Source organism: Triplophysa rosa, linkage group LG24 (genome assembly GCF_024868665.1).
Source record: "Triplophysa rosa linkage group LG24, Trosa_1v2, whole genome shotgun sequence".
Lineage (NCBI taxonomy): Eukaryota > Metazoa > Chordata > Actinopteri > Cypriniformes > Nemacheilidae > Triplophysa > Triplophysa rosa.
The window spans coordinates 11,684,607-11,701,177 of record NC_079913.1 but is presented as its reverse complement, the minus strand read 5'-3'; the positions used below and the strand labels follow the sequence as shown (position 1 = coordinate 11,701,177).

The 16,571-nt window shown below is 38.4% G+C and overlaps 1 protein-coding gene across 1 annotated transcript in view; it reads right to left on the bottom strand.

The window, feature by feature from the left end:
* Nucleotides 1-421: 421 nt before the first annotated feature.
* Nucleotides 422-16,571, bottom strand: part of LOC130547662 (thyrotropin-releasing hormone-degrading ectoenzyme-like) — a 125,769-nt gene continuing 109,619 nt past the window's right edge. The window contains exons 14-20 of the mRNA XM_057323801.1: nucleotides 7,631-7,778; nucleotides 6,814-6,911; nucleotides 6,575-6,682; nucleotides 3,237-3,404; nucleotides 2,280-2,420; nucleotides 2,115-2,196; nucleotides 422-1,930 (exon numbers count right to left, since the gene is read on the bottom strand). Coding sequence (XP_057179784.1) covers nucleotides 1,787-1,930; nucleotides 2,115-2,196; nucleotides 2,280-2,420; nucleotides 3,237-3,404; nucleotides 6,575-6,682; nucleotides 6,814-6,911; nucleotides 7,631-7,778 — 889 coding nt within the window. The 3' untranslated portion in view covers nucleotides 422-1,786. The remainder of the gene's footprint in view (nucleotides 1,931-2,114; nucleotides 2,197-2,279; nucleotides 2,421-3,236; nucleotides 3,405-6,574; nucleotides 6,683-6,813; nucleotides 6,912-7,630; nucleotides 7,779-16,571) is intronic.

The following is a 16,571-nucleotide window of genomic DNA, read 5'->3' as shown; positions in this document are numbered from 1 at the left end:
CGTGAATCCCACTCACAATATTTTGATGTCTGGCAGTATGTTATTTGTAGCAGTTTGTTTGTGAACGTTCTAGATTTTCATTTGACTTAATCATTTTTTAATTTCACATTGAGAAAATACTATTTCCATAGATTACCTTACAATTTTCTACATTCTTTATATTTTTATTTTGTTTTATTAGCGATTAACTGTATATTTAGTTAAGTTGTTCACTTCACTTGTAGATTTGAGCCCCGAATCACTAAGTCTGCCACAGGAACGCACCTTTTATTAGCAGCTAATGAAATCACCGCTCGTTTCTAAATCACAAATGTGTGACAAAATTGTCCTGGCTATACATTGTTAGCAGTCAAGAGTAAAACCTGTGCACTGTTAACGTGGGTATGTCTGTGAAAAAATAAACAGAGTCTTGATTCATACGTTTTTGTTTAACCGCAGGGCTGATCAGTTTGGCACTTTTATTAAAATAAGCATCATATACAGAAGAAATACACCATTTGACAGAATCAAATTAAGTATTGGTTGGTTGGTTGGTTTAACGTGAATATTTCTCTAAACTATGCGAGGAGGCTTTGCAGTTTTGCGTTGTAAAGCTTGCGGGGGTTTTTTGAGTCCTTTTGATTCAAGTGAATTTCAATTTTCAAGTCAAGGCCCACCGAGAGTCATTTTTTCCCCCCTAATGACTATTTATCTAGACCTGCGCTCGTTTCACACATACTCCACTTGCAGCAGTACGTATGCTAAAAGGATCTGTGCGCCACGACTTTCCAAGTCTAATCTACTGCATGCGGCACAGTAAAAATAAAACCACGTCAGATAGTTTGTGGTCAAAATGAACACGCATTGACACGAAAATGTATACAATTAAATACTACTACTATTAACTGTGATCTGATTACTTCAATACCAGAATAAAGAAAAAGGCAAAACTTACCGGGAGCAGCAAAAAATAACTACAAATCAATAACTTCTCAAAATTAGATCTACAGCGTATTATGTGAAATTACACAACACGTGTGGGAGGGGTCTTTTCATAAAAAGTGACACGCTCATGTTACAATTTGTGGCACTCCGGCCTGTGAAAGTGCAGCGGTACGTAATACAATACATACGATGCACGCGGAGTATGTGTGAAACTAGCGTTAAGGCTCACTACACATTTTCACCAATAATGATCTGTCCTTTTTTATTTGTATGTTTAAAGGAATACCCAACGTTGACACTCCCGTGTCTCAATTGTACGTGAAAACGTCAACGCTGAGTCTGAAGACAAATCTAATGTAAAACCGGAAACCGTCTACTCAAGGACAACTCCTTTGAAAATAAAATAAAGCGTAACGTGACAAAGTCGGGCAGCGTTTGGTCTCCGCTTTATGGCTTAGAGAGAAAAAGGCTACGTGATTCTTTCACATGCTTTGTCCTTCTTTAAACCGGGCGATCTTTGTGCTTCGTCAAAATGTGCCTACCAGAGAAAAAAATCCTTTGTGCTGCAGTCTGACCTTGAAAGATAATCCGAGCTCTTGATTTGACAAAGGAAACGAGAGTCATGCAAAACAAGGTAAAATGGATCTAAAAATGATCCATCTCTCAACGTATGCAGACGTGCGTGACGCTTCGACGCAAAGTTCCCGCTCTTCTGGCTTACTCCTCCGTCGTGCCTTCTGTCTCGTTCGTGGCCCGGTCGCTTTAAAAAAACGGCAAAGAAATAATGCTTGATTTTGCAGATTCTCGTGGTCCTTTGTGCTTCTAACGGAGCTAGTACGTCGTTCCGTTCCGTGTTGTCCCCTTAACCGCCGGGCGCCTTCCGCAGCCAACGGTAGAACTGTTGCTCGAACTGGCTGTGCCATTTTACGTTAGCCTGAACGATCTCGACCGCGCGAGCAAATGCGGGTGCCGCCGCTCCTCCGCTCGTGAGGGTGACCTCTTTCAGCTGAGAAGAAAAAACAGCAATGGTGACACAATATCTGTAATATCAACTTGCTTAAAAGTCTGGTGTCGTTGCTATTGAACATCATTTTGTAAGAAAATGACATGCCGTTTGGATATTTAAAAATGTATATTTTCATCAGTGTTGGATATGGAAGTGAATCTGAAACTCAGGTGCTCAGACTCACCTCGTTTAACTCTTCCTCTGTGTTGAGAAACTCCGTCACGCCGCTGATTAATTTGGAGTTCATGAACAAAGCTTCTCCGTACCTGCAAACCAGAGAAGCCGTTATTAAAAAAAAGCCACTTATAAATAGAGACATAAATCTAGGCGTACTATCTGCCAGAGTGACCTGGAATTCAATATGTCCCACTTCTCTCTGAAATATCTCCATGCTAAATGTCTTCCGAGCGGATTGCGGCCCACGTGTATGATGACGTCGATCGCGTCCTGATCCGGCACCAGGTCGGAAGCGAGGGAAAGGTTCAAGAGCCTGTGGACAACAAAAATAAGAAAAGGTATTGAGTCCAGACTGAAGAATTCAACAGCCCTGTTATAAACGTAAACTAAACTGCGTGCTTTGTTGTTGGTATAACCCCCAAAAAATGGGTACCAGATATTCATTACCGCTATGTAACATACAATATTCTGACTTTTTCAAGTCTGTTCCTATTACCCTTTTTGGAATATTCCTGCTAATAGTTATTCGCTTTTTTATTAAAGCTTGAGGTAATCTGAAATTATTAAAACCTCATATTTGTTTGCGTCGTAAACAAAGACGGACACTGACAGGAACGATGAAACAATTATTCAATAGACGCGTTTGCGATACTGCGAGTCAGCGTTTTAAAAAAACAAATTAAGGCCTTTCGCTTAAAATTGCTGCAAAATGTCAAGACGACAAAAAAGGAAATGAGATAAAACAAAAAGACACCGCCACGGTGCGCAAGTTTTCAATTTGTAATTGCACGTGGGGTAATTGCCTCGCTCTGGTTCTGCGATGAATGCGCCTGACCTTCCGTTTCTAAATTATTAAGGCACGAATCCAGTCGCTACAGACTGGAATGCACCATTAGTTATCCGCTCATAGTACAGGTAAAGTTGAATTTTTACAGCAGGAACTAAAAGCGGTGAATAGAGAAAAGTACATTAAATAGTTATTTTACACAAGTACAAGAAAAGCGGGTCTGCAGCTAAAACGTTCAACGTTTGCCTATCACAGAAACACAGGCTTCAAAGCTTGTCATATGGATGCGTCTCGCCGTGCTGTTTTGCAACGTTTCAATGCGATGAACACAAGTTAGCACACCTGTTGAGCAGGTAGATGTTGTCGCTGCAGGTCAAGGCCTCCAGTAGAATCTTCTTCTCAGAGACGGCAGTGGAGGAGTGAAACTTCATCCAGATGAACTCCCACACGTCTTCATCCATCAGAGACACGCCAGTGCAGTACACGATGTCCCGCACGTTGGGTGGAATCCTACACGACGAATCAAATAGTCACAGTTACAATACAATACTTTGAGCCAAAAACAGACCGATAATTTGTTTTTCAAGTAGAATGTTTACTTCGTATATGCCAAGCTTTATGCAATCTGGTGTGTTTGATTGCCCTGACAGCTCCGGTCGTGTTGCACGAACCGTGTTTTGGGTTAACATTAATCTAATAAAGAATATTTTGTCACCGCAAAATTACACGACAAACAATAACAGTCAAGCTACAACAGCAAAGCTCTCAGCCATATGAAGAGAGTTGAAGCATTTAATATTACTACAAGAAATAACATTAAACCTCCGGAGGAGACGTAGCGTTGCGGTGTTTCCTCAAACAAAGTGCAATAAAAAGATTCTGGAGGTTTTGGATGAAAAATGCAGAGAATCATAAACGAGATTGAAATGGCTTTGACTGTAAAGGTGACATTTGGTTATGAACTGCAGCTGAAATAAATAAGGGATAAGTGAATTCAAAAACGCATCGAGAACATACTATTCAATATTCCACGACGTGATGTTTTGGAGAACTCAATTTTATGAAGCAATTTTCACCTTAAATTGATGCGCTGAAAATCAAGATAATAAAGACAGACAAAACAAATCTGATCCTTTGGACTTCTTACTGTGTGACACCAACAGATTTATAATATTATAAAATGAGCTTTTTCCAATTCTGTATGAGATTTGTCTGAGACGTGTTTGTTCTTGAAACAGTACAAACTCTTAACATTGTGTGAGGCTACAATTTCAAATGGAGTAAAACTAAATTCCATAGAAAATCCGTTTATTTTTCAGTCTCCGAGTCATAAATGCATAAATGCAATTTCTCTGTGACGTTGCAGACGTAAAGGTCAAACTCATTTCTCTGTTATGACGCGATCATCCTTGAATATCAAACCGTACAAACGTTTCACTGAAACTACACTGGGTCGTTTTTAAAGTAATGACAACCGGAGGACGCGTCAGGTGGCCCAAAACCTCTGCTGCCAGGTTCACGGTCCTGTTTTCAAGCCTTTCCAGGCTAACGCACCCAAAAGGTGCCCAACATATTGAATCGACTGGTAAACCAAACCACAGAACAACTTCTATGCAATGCCCTGTACTAATAACACCCGTTATTTTTAGCAGGTACACTGTAAAAAAAAAATTTTTTTTTCTTTTTTTGATCTGATTTTTTGAGTTTGTAAATAAAGCTAGCATTACTCGAGTATGTTTTACAAGTAAGTTGTATTTTGTCTTTCTACTTTAAAATGTCGCGTTTAATTCAATGTGTTACTTGAGGTTCCTTTGTAATTATTTGTGCTCTAATACATAAGTAAATTTAAATGAAAATGCCAAGTAATATTTACTTGGTGTTTTGTCATTAAATTAAGCGATGTATAAAACTGATGAACGCAAGTAAATTATACTCCACACAGCCATATAATAGCTGCGTGTGCGCACTTCGGACATTACAACTGGCGCGAAGAGCCTGAGGAAACCTTGCGCATCGAAACATCTTTTTCAGCGCCTGAGGGGATTAAACTATGGTAAGTCATTAAATGTTTTCTTTTTAAATCATGTAGTAACGTTTGCAGCATAGTGCAGCATTAATAAACTTTATTTTCGCTGGTTTGTTTGAGTTCGAGTTCTTGTTATTGAGTCTCGGTATTGCTAACATTTCTGGACAACGTTTGCAAACGCGGTTGTTTTTTATTATGCACATGGATAATAGAATTAACGTGATGCTAAGTTAAGCTATTAATATGTTGACAGTGTTCAGTTTGCTAAACATAGTGTCAAGTCTCGTATGTCTAACATTACGTAACTTAGACAAATAACTTGCGTGTAATGCATATTCATAAAATTAAATCAAGTTTATGCTCCGTATATAACCAATATGATATTGATAAACTTGCAGTAGCCTACTGTGTTAACTTACCCTTAGCTAACTCTGCCTTAGCTAGCTCTGAACTGGCGTTGTTGTTACAGATAGAATGGTGGATCTTGAACTAATTTGTTCTAACGTTTAAAAATTGGTATAACGTTAGCCTATGTTCAATGCATTAAGGTCAATAAGTTCATTTGAATTATTAATGACAAATAATCTAATTGTGGCATTAACATCCATGTTCATCTGTTCCACAGGTATTGGACTCACCATTCTCACCAATAAAACATTTTTAACTGATGCCAGAGGAAATGTGAAGGTGGTTTAATGGATCTGAATTGATTTATTTGATTACCTTTTTTATTTGTTTCTCTGTTTTTTAAATAAGCTGTTAAATATTTGAATTCAAACACTGAATAAAAGTATTTTTGTGAAATACCTGTCAGCGTTTTTGGTCTTCAGATACATTTTACTTAACACATATTAATACCTCATATGATTTCAAGTAACATTTACAAAAAACAAACAAGTAAAGACTACTGAGGAAAAGATAACTAGGACTCTTGTTAAGAAATATTAAGTATATTTAGAAGCATTACTTAAATAAAATTTACAAACAAAGGATGAGTAAAATTTACTTGACCCCGTACTTGGGAATTTCTAGTAAAAACTACTTATACACGGGTTTAGCATTTACTTGGACAGTTCTGATCAATTTACTAACATTTCCTGAGTGGAAAACCTTGCCTAGCTTTTTTCAAGTAAACTTCACTCCAAATTTTTTTCAGTGTAAATAAACAAGATATTAACAAGAATTTGGATTTGAAGGTGGATTTAGACTCTCCAATCACCACCCTATAACACAAGTTTAAATCTGAGTGAAAAAGAAATAGAGTTTGCTTTATTAAAGTTTGAAGGACAAGAAGGATTGTAATGGAATTGATTTTCACTGTGCTGTATCATTCAATAGAATGGTGTACATTACACCGCAGTGCTTTGTGCGAGGACAAACATCGATTTTAAAATCCACATTTCAAACAGAATCATCTCAAATGCACCTCGGGCATAACTGTGGGCTTGGGCGGTATGTCCGTTTCTTGTGAAGTAAGTGAGGGCACAGCGTATAATTATTATTTCATGGCATACTGCGAGAGTTCAAGTCCACAACTGCTGTGAGAGGTTGCAGATAAAACAAGCAGGAAGTGGTCAAGGAAACATTGGGCTACCCTTAAAAAAAGCTAATACGCAGATGATCCTGTAGTCTCAGTCTCTGTAAAAGTCCTCACCTGTTCTTGTTGCTGGAAATCCAGTCTGAAATGAGAGAAACGGCTTGACGGTGACAGTGCTTGTTTCCAAAGCTACAGGCCAACATGATCACCTCTCTCTGTAACTCTCTGAGGACAAAAGACGAAGGATAAAATACAAAATTTAGAGGTGGAGGTAGAATTTGTAAATTCTGAGTCCTCAGGCTATATTATACATATTAAACTCATAGAATTCAAGACTGGCTATAAGCTAAACTCACTGGCTCTGATAAGCAGCCTGCGCGAAGGAGCCGTCGGAGGAAGTGGTCGGCCAGCCCATCTTGTGATACTTGGGTGACACCTGTTTCAGCACATAATCCTGATGAGAGAAGACGACGATAGGAAAATAAATCAAAACATTCAACAAAGATATAAGCAGATGATGTATCGCTACCACACAGAGACCACAGACGCGAACACAGAAAAAGAGGGGCTTTATTCGTCTTTGCTCATAAAATAAAAGAGGTTGGACTACGTGGACAAACGGACAGCTGACAACAAACGCGTGAGTGTTGAATTGAGTTGTCAAGCTGCTACTACTCCAACTGCATCTTACCGTTTTGCCATGAGATAAACCACGTTTCGATTTCAATTACACCGGTCAGTGCACACGCACACGCTCTGCGACGGGTGAGACACCTGGTCTTGTGATTTGAGGACACTCGACTAATCCGCTCCTGCTGTTTCTTGTCTTCGTTACATCACTAAACATCTGTCGCATCGCAGTAAACGCAATGAGGGAGAAAAAAACGATAGGACGCCATTTACATCATCGGCAATTCACTTCTGATATTAAAGGGCCATCTATTACAGAGAAGGGACAGAAATGACTCATCCGCGCCGAGAGGGACTCTGAGCGTGTATGCGTGCGCGATTCACACCATGAATTACATAAAATATATCATATGAATTATATGACTACACGCAATGAAATGCATACAATGTCTGTTTTGCTCTTTACTGCGGATTGGTCTCCGATCCTCGTGTAGCGCTTAAAGTATAACAGAGGCTGAACTGATCTGAGGATTAAAGACTCACGCTAAAGAGGCTGTGGTCTTCGGTGCGGTCCAGGAGTTTGTCCAGCTGGTAAAGAGCTCGACTAGCAGCGTGCCAGGGCAGAAACTCGCTCTCCTGAGACAAATACGAGATGATCTGCAGAGGGATGTTTTGAGGCAGATAGCCCGCCCTACAGACAAAAAGCTAACAGATTTAAAGCTAAATCAATTCAATAAATACACAGCAAATTAAACACGCAAAAAAAACCAGCCAGACTAGGGCTGTTAAATGATTAATCGCATCCAGACTAAAAGTTTGTTTTTACTGCTTTATGTCTGTGTACTGTGGAAATTAATTTTATATTTATAAAAACATGCATATATTTAAGAAATATCTATAAATTCTTAAACGCTTAGATATAATTTATTTTGTTATTGGTAAACAAAAAAATGTATGTAAAATTTTCTTAAATATACCTATACACATTGTATGTAAAAACAATACTTATGTTAATTATATATTTATAATATAGTATGCGTTTATAATAAATATGCACAGCGCACAGACATTATTTTTTTCTTTTCAGACATATATTACGTAAACACAAATTTAACAGTATTTTTGCACAGAATATTTTTTTACAAATGTAACAAGTAGGGCTGTCACGATTATTAAATAATCGTCTCATCGCGATTGTTTGACCTCATCGCGATGGTTTCAGATCATCGCAATTATTGCACATCTCTATAGAAGACACTAGGGGGAGCTGTAGTGCATCTGCATATTGCATATTTTAGTGTATATATTGTAACTAAAGCATGGTAATACTTGTAAAATGTACCACCACAACACAATCACTTGCAGTACAATTTAATATTATTTAAGCAAATCTCAGTGTGAAAACCAGTCTACCAAAATCTCATTAACATAGAAGTAAACTTTTATTGTAGTCTTGCAAGTGAGAAAAAAACAGACTAGAAGCTTTTCTATGACTGATAGCATTTTAATGGTGGCTTCAATTCACTCCTGATCAATTTACTTAATTTACAAGTATTTGGCGGTTGTATTATTGACAGGAAAAAGCCTAAACCTTAAATATATGATGACCCAATTTTTTCCGATGTATTTCCAAGAAAAAACCATAGTCTTGTATTCAGAACAATATGGTCGTTTAAATCGCTGAATCAAAAATGTATGAGAATTAAATGTCAAAGCTCAAAAACAGACAATTAATCGTCATAATCGCAATGATTTATTAGACAATTAATCGTCAGTCAAATTTCACAATCGTGACAGCCCTAGTAACAAGTGTATTAAAAACATTGTCTTAACCTCACCAATACAGTTATATAACAGTTTTATTTAAACAATTAACAATTAAATACCAAGCCTGAGGACTGAGGACAAGTTGTAACTTATTTACCTACTTTGTTCATATTACACTCGTTTACTCGTTCAACACTACACTGAAATTAAACTTTACGAGTCTAAACGCTCATGGCCCATTGCCCTTTTATTTTTATTCATGAGATTTATTTTCAATACAAATGATTTTGCTTGGCCAAAATGTTATATTTAATCAGGTAAACTAAAAAGCATTGGTTCTCAGTGAACTTCTTCGGGTATTTTACTCCAATCCTCAAGTTTTAAAAAAGCATTGAGATATTTTTTCAAAAGGTTTTGTACAATGGCCTCCAAACACCTGACACAACCACATTGTAAGATTTGGGTGCCTTTAGCATCGAATACCACGATTAGCAGATTATTAAATTACAGCCCGAAATATGGGAAAACATATTTATCTGTATACTTTATCAGTTTTCCATGTCATACCGAATAACTTCTTGAAGGGTTGAGTAAAATCTGCTATACAAATATCAGAGACTGTAATTCACAGACAGATCTATTCTATAGCGGGAAAGTTTAGAAATGTGACGATGATGAAATCGGTTTTAAAGCAGACTTTTCCCTGTTCGCCCTCTTACTGCTGATGCCTTTCTTGTTGAAGGCGTTACGTTATCAGCAAACAGCGCAAACAATTAAATGTAAACATTTAGACCTGCACGTGAAAAACTGGGGAAATAAAATTATGCAAAATACTGATGTTTAGTTTAGTTTGCAGCAGGCAGGGACATTCCACTCAGTGTCGTCTGATTTACCAAATTTGTTATCAAAAACACAAACATCCCTTTAGTCGCTCTCCTAAAGTTCTCTTCTTAACAATGCCTCCAGCTCACACAAAGTCACACAAAAGTAAAGAGGATATATAGGGTACAAAGTGACTTTGTATTTTTACCTCTGGGGCACACTACAGATTGAAGTGGTATTTTAAAATAATGGTTTCAGAGCTTCAAATGTAAAAAGTTTTACGATTCTTCTTTAGGAGGCCGCTTATTTCAGGGGCACATTTCCCCTTTGGTAGAAATACCATTAGCTTTTGTTACAAAAGGTTCATTTTGTTCGTCATTATTCTTTTAGAATAACTGCCAGACGTTCTGTTCTGCGTGGGGAGTCATATAATGTGCTGAAAAAACAAAAACAGCTTCTCTTGTACAGCTGCGGTCGGGTTTCACTTTGCATAAATCCATAAAAACTCTGAAAATACAGACGCGATGAGCACTAACGGCACAGATCAAAACCATTGAGAGCAGCACATTAATTCTTAGATGCAGTATTTCAGGATGACCTTGGCCTCTGGTCAAATGAGACTGTGATTCCAGACCACAATTAATCCCAACAGTCTTTCAAATGCATTTTGTCATCTGCTCCTCCATACATTTTCACACCAGGCTTACTACATTTTCCCCTGCGGTCTTTTTACAAACTTCTACACTGCTAGTATGAGAGATAAAAAACAGCCAGGAGCCTTAAAGCAAAAACACAGACAGTCTTGAAACCATATGCATCTTTAGCCTATATTATTGTTTTTCAACAATAGTTATATGCTATAACCTTTCTAAGCGATCATATCTAAGGTGTTCATCTGGCAAAAAAGCCGTGAAGTATACACAAACCTGACGATGGGCCTTTTTGACTTTTTGGGTCTTAGTTTGGGATGTAACGATTAGGGCTGTCACGATTATTAAATAATCGTCTCATCGCGATTGTTTGACCTCATCGCGATGATTTCGGATCATCGCAATTATTGCACATCTCTATAGAAGACACTAGGGGGAGCTGTAGTGCATCTGCATATTGCATATTTTAGTGTATATATTGTTACTAAAGCATGGTAACACTTGTAAAATGTACCACCACAACAAAATCACTAAAATTTCAATCAATTTACTTCATTTACAAGTATTTGGCGGTTGTATTATTGACAGGTAAAAGCCTAAACCTTAAATATATGATGACCCAATTTTTTCCGATGTATTTCCAAGAAAAAACATAGTCTTGTATCAAGCTGAATCAAAAATGAATTAAATGTCAAAGCTCAAAAACAGACAATTAATCGTCATAATCGCCAAAGCCCTAAAACAGACAATTAATCGTCATAATCGCAATGATTTATTAGACAATTAATCGTCAATGAAATTTCATAATCGTGACAGCCCTAGTAACGATTCCCTCAGCTCACGATGCGATGCGATTCACGATTCTGATCTCACGATGCAATTTAATCACGTTTTTTTTACAGAATGTATTTACAGCACACAATGTTTGGAACAAAGACTTTAACCACTTGCTAATTGTGTGAAATGTGAATGTGAAATCTGTGGCAAAGTTTAAAATGTGCAAAATGATCTCCGACTTTACTAAAGGGCATTATCATATGCGTGTAGAAATATCAACATGTTTTAGACACGATTCCCGCACATGGGACACAATGATTGACAGGCGTTTGTGATTTCTCAGGCGCGTTTAATTGCTTTTTAGCACATAGACTACCTGTCGTTCTTGGGTTTTGATTTCTTTTGGAGTGTGTTCTTGCCGTTTCTGTTGTGCCAAGAAAATCCATCATAACAACAATGTGCGCTTTGACCATTTGTGAAATGTTTGTTTAAACATGGAATTAAAATGTCTCAAACATCAGCACCTGTACACTACATTCCACACTTCTGCTGAGTCTCATAATGCACAAAATTCATCTCTATTTTAGGCAGTGTGCCTAGTAAACATTCAGTAGTTCGGGCAAATAAATAATGGAGCAGTCTTGGAAGCGCACTCAGTGAAATGTGTTTATGATATCAAGCAAGTTCAACGAATACCCTCTAACTGAGGCAAAGCTGTTAGTCTAAACAAGTCTGTGCCCAATTTCAGATCAGATCACGGACTTTGTTGTTCTTTTAAACAGACTACATCTTTATTAGAGATGCATTCATATTAAAACAATCAATTAATTATTTCTGGGCTTTAAAGTCTAATTTCACTGTGAAACACAGTTGCATGTGCTGTAACAACTTTTCTCAATAGTATTTAGAATGAATTAAAAATATTTCAATTTCAACATGTGTCTTTGATATGGGCTGATTATGAAAACTTGTACTATTGCAATGAAATGAATGCAAGATTTTCCTCTATCACCAATTGATGTTACTGTATGAAAAGCCTTCTAAGAGTTAACACGGAACAGATTTGTAATCCTTTCTCTTTCATGGAGGGATAATAATGGAATTAAAAGCTCTTATCCACAACAGACGTCAATTTATTTAGCGACACACACCCCATTTCCACAGCAGTGACTGGGGGCCATTCAGTTTCTACTTTTCAAACATTTTTCTGCTTCCCTTTATTTGTGAATAATTCTGCTTTCTGACTGAAGGGAACGGTTCATTAAAAAAATTAAAAAAGAACACATTACCATAAAACTATCACGAGGCATTGCGGTTTTCATCGCTGTTGACAGGTAAAGCAATGAATGAGCAGATTACAGTCAAGTCGCAGTCATGCTCAGAGAATTACGTTTACAACACATGAAGATCATTCATCATTCATACAAACACCACGCTGCCTATTTAAGATGCGTGTCTTGTTTTAGTGAAAATGACATGTTTGATTTTTAGGTCGAGGTGAACAGATTGCGTTTACTTTTTAGTTAAAGCTGCATCATGGAACTTTGGCCTTTATCTGAGTTGTTAATGTTATGTGTGTTTTAGGGCTGGGCGATGTGACTATGTTATCGTATGCATTAGGGCTGTGCGATTTGGGGAAAATATCTAATTGCGATATTTTTGACAGACATTGCGATTGCGATTTGATTTGCGATTTTAACTTTTCTAATTCAAGCTTCAATTCAATATTGTTGTGTGGAGCACAGTATGGGTATAGTTACCCTGAAAGAAAACAACAAAAATAAAAACATTTAATTGTTTCCATTAAAACCATTACAAAATTAATTTTTGTAGTGTGCTTTGGGCATTATTCAAATAGGGTTTACTGTTGTTCAATTGGTTCCCAACTTCCAGATTACATCACACCAATAGAATCCAAATACCAGTGTACACTATTATAGTTTCCATTAAAACAAATACAACTCCCATTGTAACCCTTAAATCCATAACATTTTCTATTGTGTTAGTGAATTATTAAAATAGTTCATAGTTTACATAGGCTGATTTATTATTGTTTAAGTATGTGGGATTTTTTAAAACAAGTAAAAAAATGTGCTGAATGTTTAATTTCATCCAAGTGATATTAGCAAAACAGTTAGATAGAATTTACATTTGTTTGAAACGCGGAGCTAGGCGTGAGTTTACACAGGGTGCGCGCGTGCGTCAAGCCTCGTCCATATTGCCAGATGCCCGAGCCGGACTCAAGTACTATAAACGTCATTACGAAACAGGCTGTGTGTGCGCGTCAAGTTTAAACGGCTCGTCCGCGAGAGCCAACGCGGGGAAGAGACGGCGAGTATGAAACGGCTATGTGTGCGCTCAAGTTTAAACGGCTCGTCCGCAGACGCGCAACGCGGGGAAGAGTCGCGCGAGTATGAAACAGGCTATGTGTGCGCATCAAGTTTAAATGGCTCTCCGCGAGACGCGCAACACGGGGAAGAGACGGCGAGTATGAAACAGGCATGTGTTGCGCGTCAAGTTTAAACGGCTCGTCCGCGAGACCGCAACCGGGGAGACGCGCGAGTATGAAACAGGCTATGTGTGCGCGTCAAGTTTAAACGGCTCGTCCGCGAGACGCGCAACGCGGGGAAGAGTCGCGCGAGTATGACACAGGCTGTGTGTGCGGTCTTCTGAATTGGAGGTTCTTTAGTATTTATTTGCCTAATATGATCGATCTGACTCTGCAGATGCCATAATAACACACACTGTCTCTCTCCTGCCTTCTTTGTTTTTTTTTTTTAATGACGGACGTTTATGCAGTTGGCTGGGGCAGTGCTGATTAGGCATAATGGAGGTGCGCTCACTCAGTTGGTTAGCAAGAATGCCACTCAAAGCGGGCTTGGAACAGACGCGTTTCCTATTTTTCACATCGCTTCCACATCGCAGCCTCTTGCGATTAGCAAATCGCAACGTCTCACATCGCGATTGCGATTCGATTTCGATTAATCGTTCAGCCCTAGTATGCATGACGATGTTATCGATGTTCATCGCATGTCGGTACACACGATACCAGACGATATCACATATGAAACGAACTGCATCATAGAGGCCACTAGCTGAACGATTAATCGAAATCGAATCGCAATCGCGATGTGAGACGTTGCGATTTGCTAATCGCAAGAGGCTGCGATGTGGAAACGATGTGAAATATAGGAAACGCGTCTGTTCCAAGCCCGCTTTGAGTGGCATTCTTGCTAACCAACAGAGTGAGCGCACCTCCGTTATGCCTAATCAAAAAAAAAAAAAACAGAAAGCGGGAGAGAGAGAGTGTGTTATTATGGCATCTGCAGAGTCAGATCGATCATATTAGGCAAATAAATACTAAAGAACCATCCAATTCAGAAGACCGCACACACAGCCTGTGTTATACTCGCTCTCTTCCCTGCGTTGCGCGTCTTGCGGACGAGCCGTTTAAACTTGACGCGCACACATAGCTCGTTTCATACTCGCTCGTCTCGCGGACGAGCCGTTTAAACTTGATGCACACACATCGCCTGTTTCATACTCGCGGACAAGCCGTTTAAACAATGCGCACACATAGCCTTTTTCATACTCGCGCGACTCTTCCCCGCGTTGCGCGTCTCGCGGAGGAGCAGTTTAAACTTAATGCGCACACATAGCCTTTTTCATACTCGCGCGACTCTTCCCCGCGTCTCGCGGACGAGCCGTTTAAACTTGATGCACACACATAGCCTGTTTCATACTCGCACGTCTCTGCCCCGCGTTGCGCGTCTCGTGGACGAGCCGTTTAAACTCGATGCGCACACACAGCCTGTTGCCTTGACGCATGCGCGCACCCTGTGTCAACTCACGCCTAGGTTTGAAACAAATGTAAATTCTATCTAACTGTTTTGCTAATTTCACTTGGATGAAATTAAACATTCAGCACATTTTCGACTAGTTTTAAAAAATCCCACATACTTAAAAAATAATAAATCAGCCTATGTAACCTATGAACTAACACAATAGAAAATGTTATGGATTTAAGGGTTACAATGGAAGTTGTATTTGTTTTAATGGAAACTATAATAGTGTACACTGGTATTTGGATTCTATTGGTGTGATGTAATCTTGAAGCTGCGAACCAATTGAACAACAGTAAGCCCGATTTGAATAATGCCCAAAACACACTACAAAAATGAATTTTGTAATGGTTTTAATGGAAACAATTAGAATGTCTGTAATGTTTTTTTTATTGTTTTCTTTCAGCAGGGTAATTATACCCATACTGTGCTCCACACAACAATATTGAGCTGAAGTTTGAATTAGAAAAGTTAAAATCGCAAATCGCAATCGCAATGCCTGTCAAAAAAATCGCAATTAGATATTTTCCCCAAATCGCACAGCCCTACGTGCTATATAACATTTTCATGCGATGAAGGCTTTAGCGTGAACGTTAATGTTCATATGCCCAGGCAGTCAGTAACAGTAAGCGGGTTTCCATCACTCTGGTTTTATTCGCATTTTGAAGTTTCGCATCAGAAACGAGTGATGGAAACGACAAATTTCGAATTAAAAACCCTTAATTCGCAAGAAGTTTTTACGCTCGCTTGAGGTGGTTTTACAGTTTTGCGAAAAAGGGTTAATGCGAATAATGGGAGATGGAAACGCATTTGCCGAATAAATTCCTCCAAAAAGCCACGTAACTGCACTATGAGACTGCGTAACCTGACTAACCAGAGAACTGATCTTGTTACACAGCATGAGAAATGTTGTTACGGTCATTCTTAAATGCCTGAGCAAAGTCGTCACAGTATTCTGTAATTGCCTCTTAGAACTGTCACGACTGTTTCCCAAACAGCAGACATCCACAAAAGCACCGCATTTATTGTGTTTCGTAATCGTCTGCTTGCGCAAGTATTATTCTATATGAAAATCATTATATTCAGTGGCTTTTCTTACTTTTCTTACTGATATTTAGTGGCAGTTTATTAGGAAGTGACGGTTGACTATTTGGGTGGAAACGGTGCTTATTCGAAAATGTTTTATGCGATATTCCAATTTTGCGCATAAGCTAAATTCGCAACTTTGGATGGAAACCCGGCTAGTGACAGAAGACGAGCTGCGTCGGCAAAGCAAAACCTCACGCAGGGCAAAGATTAATATAATCTAAACCACATCGACAAAATAAACAGGTAGGATGATTTTACAATGCAAAATACCCTTTCAGATAGATAGTCCTACTATCTTAAAATAAACAAAATAAATTTCAGATCCTACCAGCATAAAAGAAACATGTAGGATTAATTTACAGCGCAACACCCTATCAAATTGTACTATATGTAGAATGATTTAACAACGAAAATACACGATCATATTCCCCTAGCAGTATAAAATAAACAGGTAGGATGACTTTATAGCGCAAAAAATGACGTAACATTGATGTGCGCGTGTGATGTGCGCATTGGGTAGGATGAAATTTCAGGAGA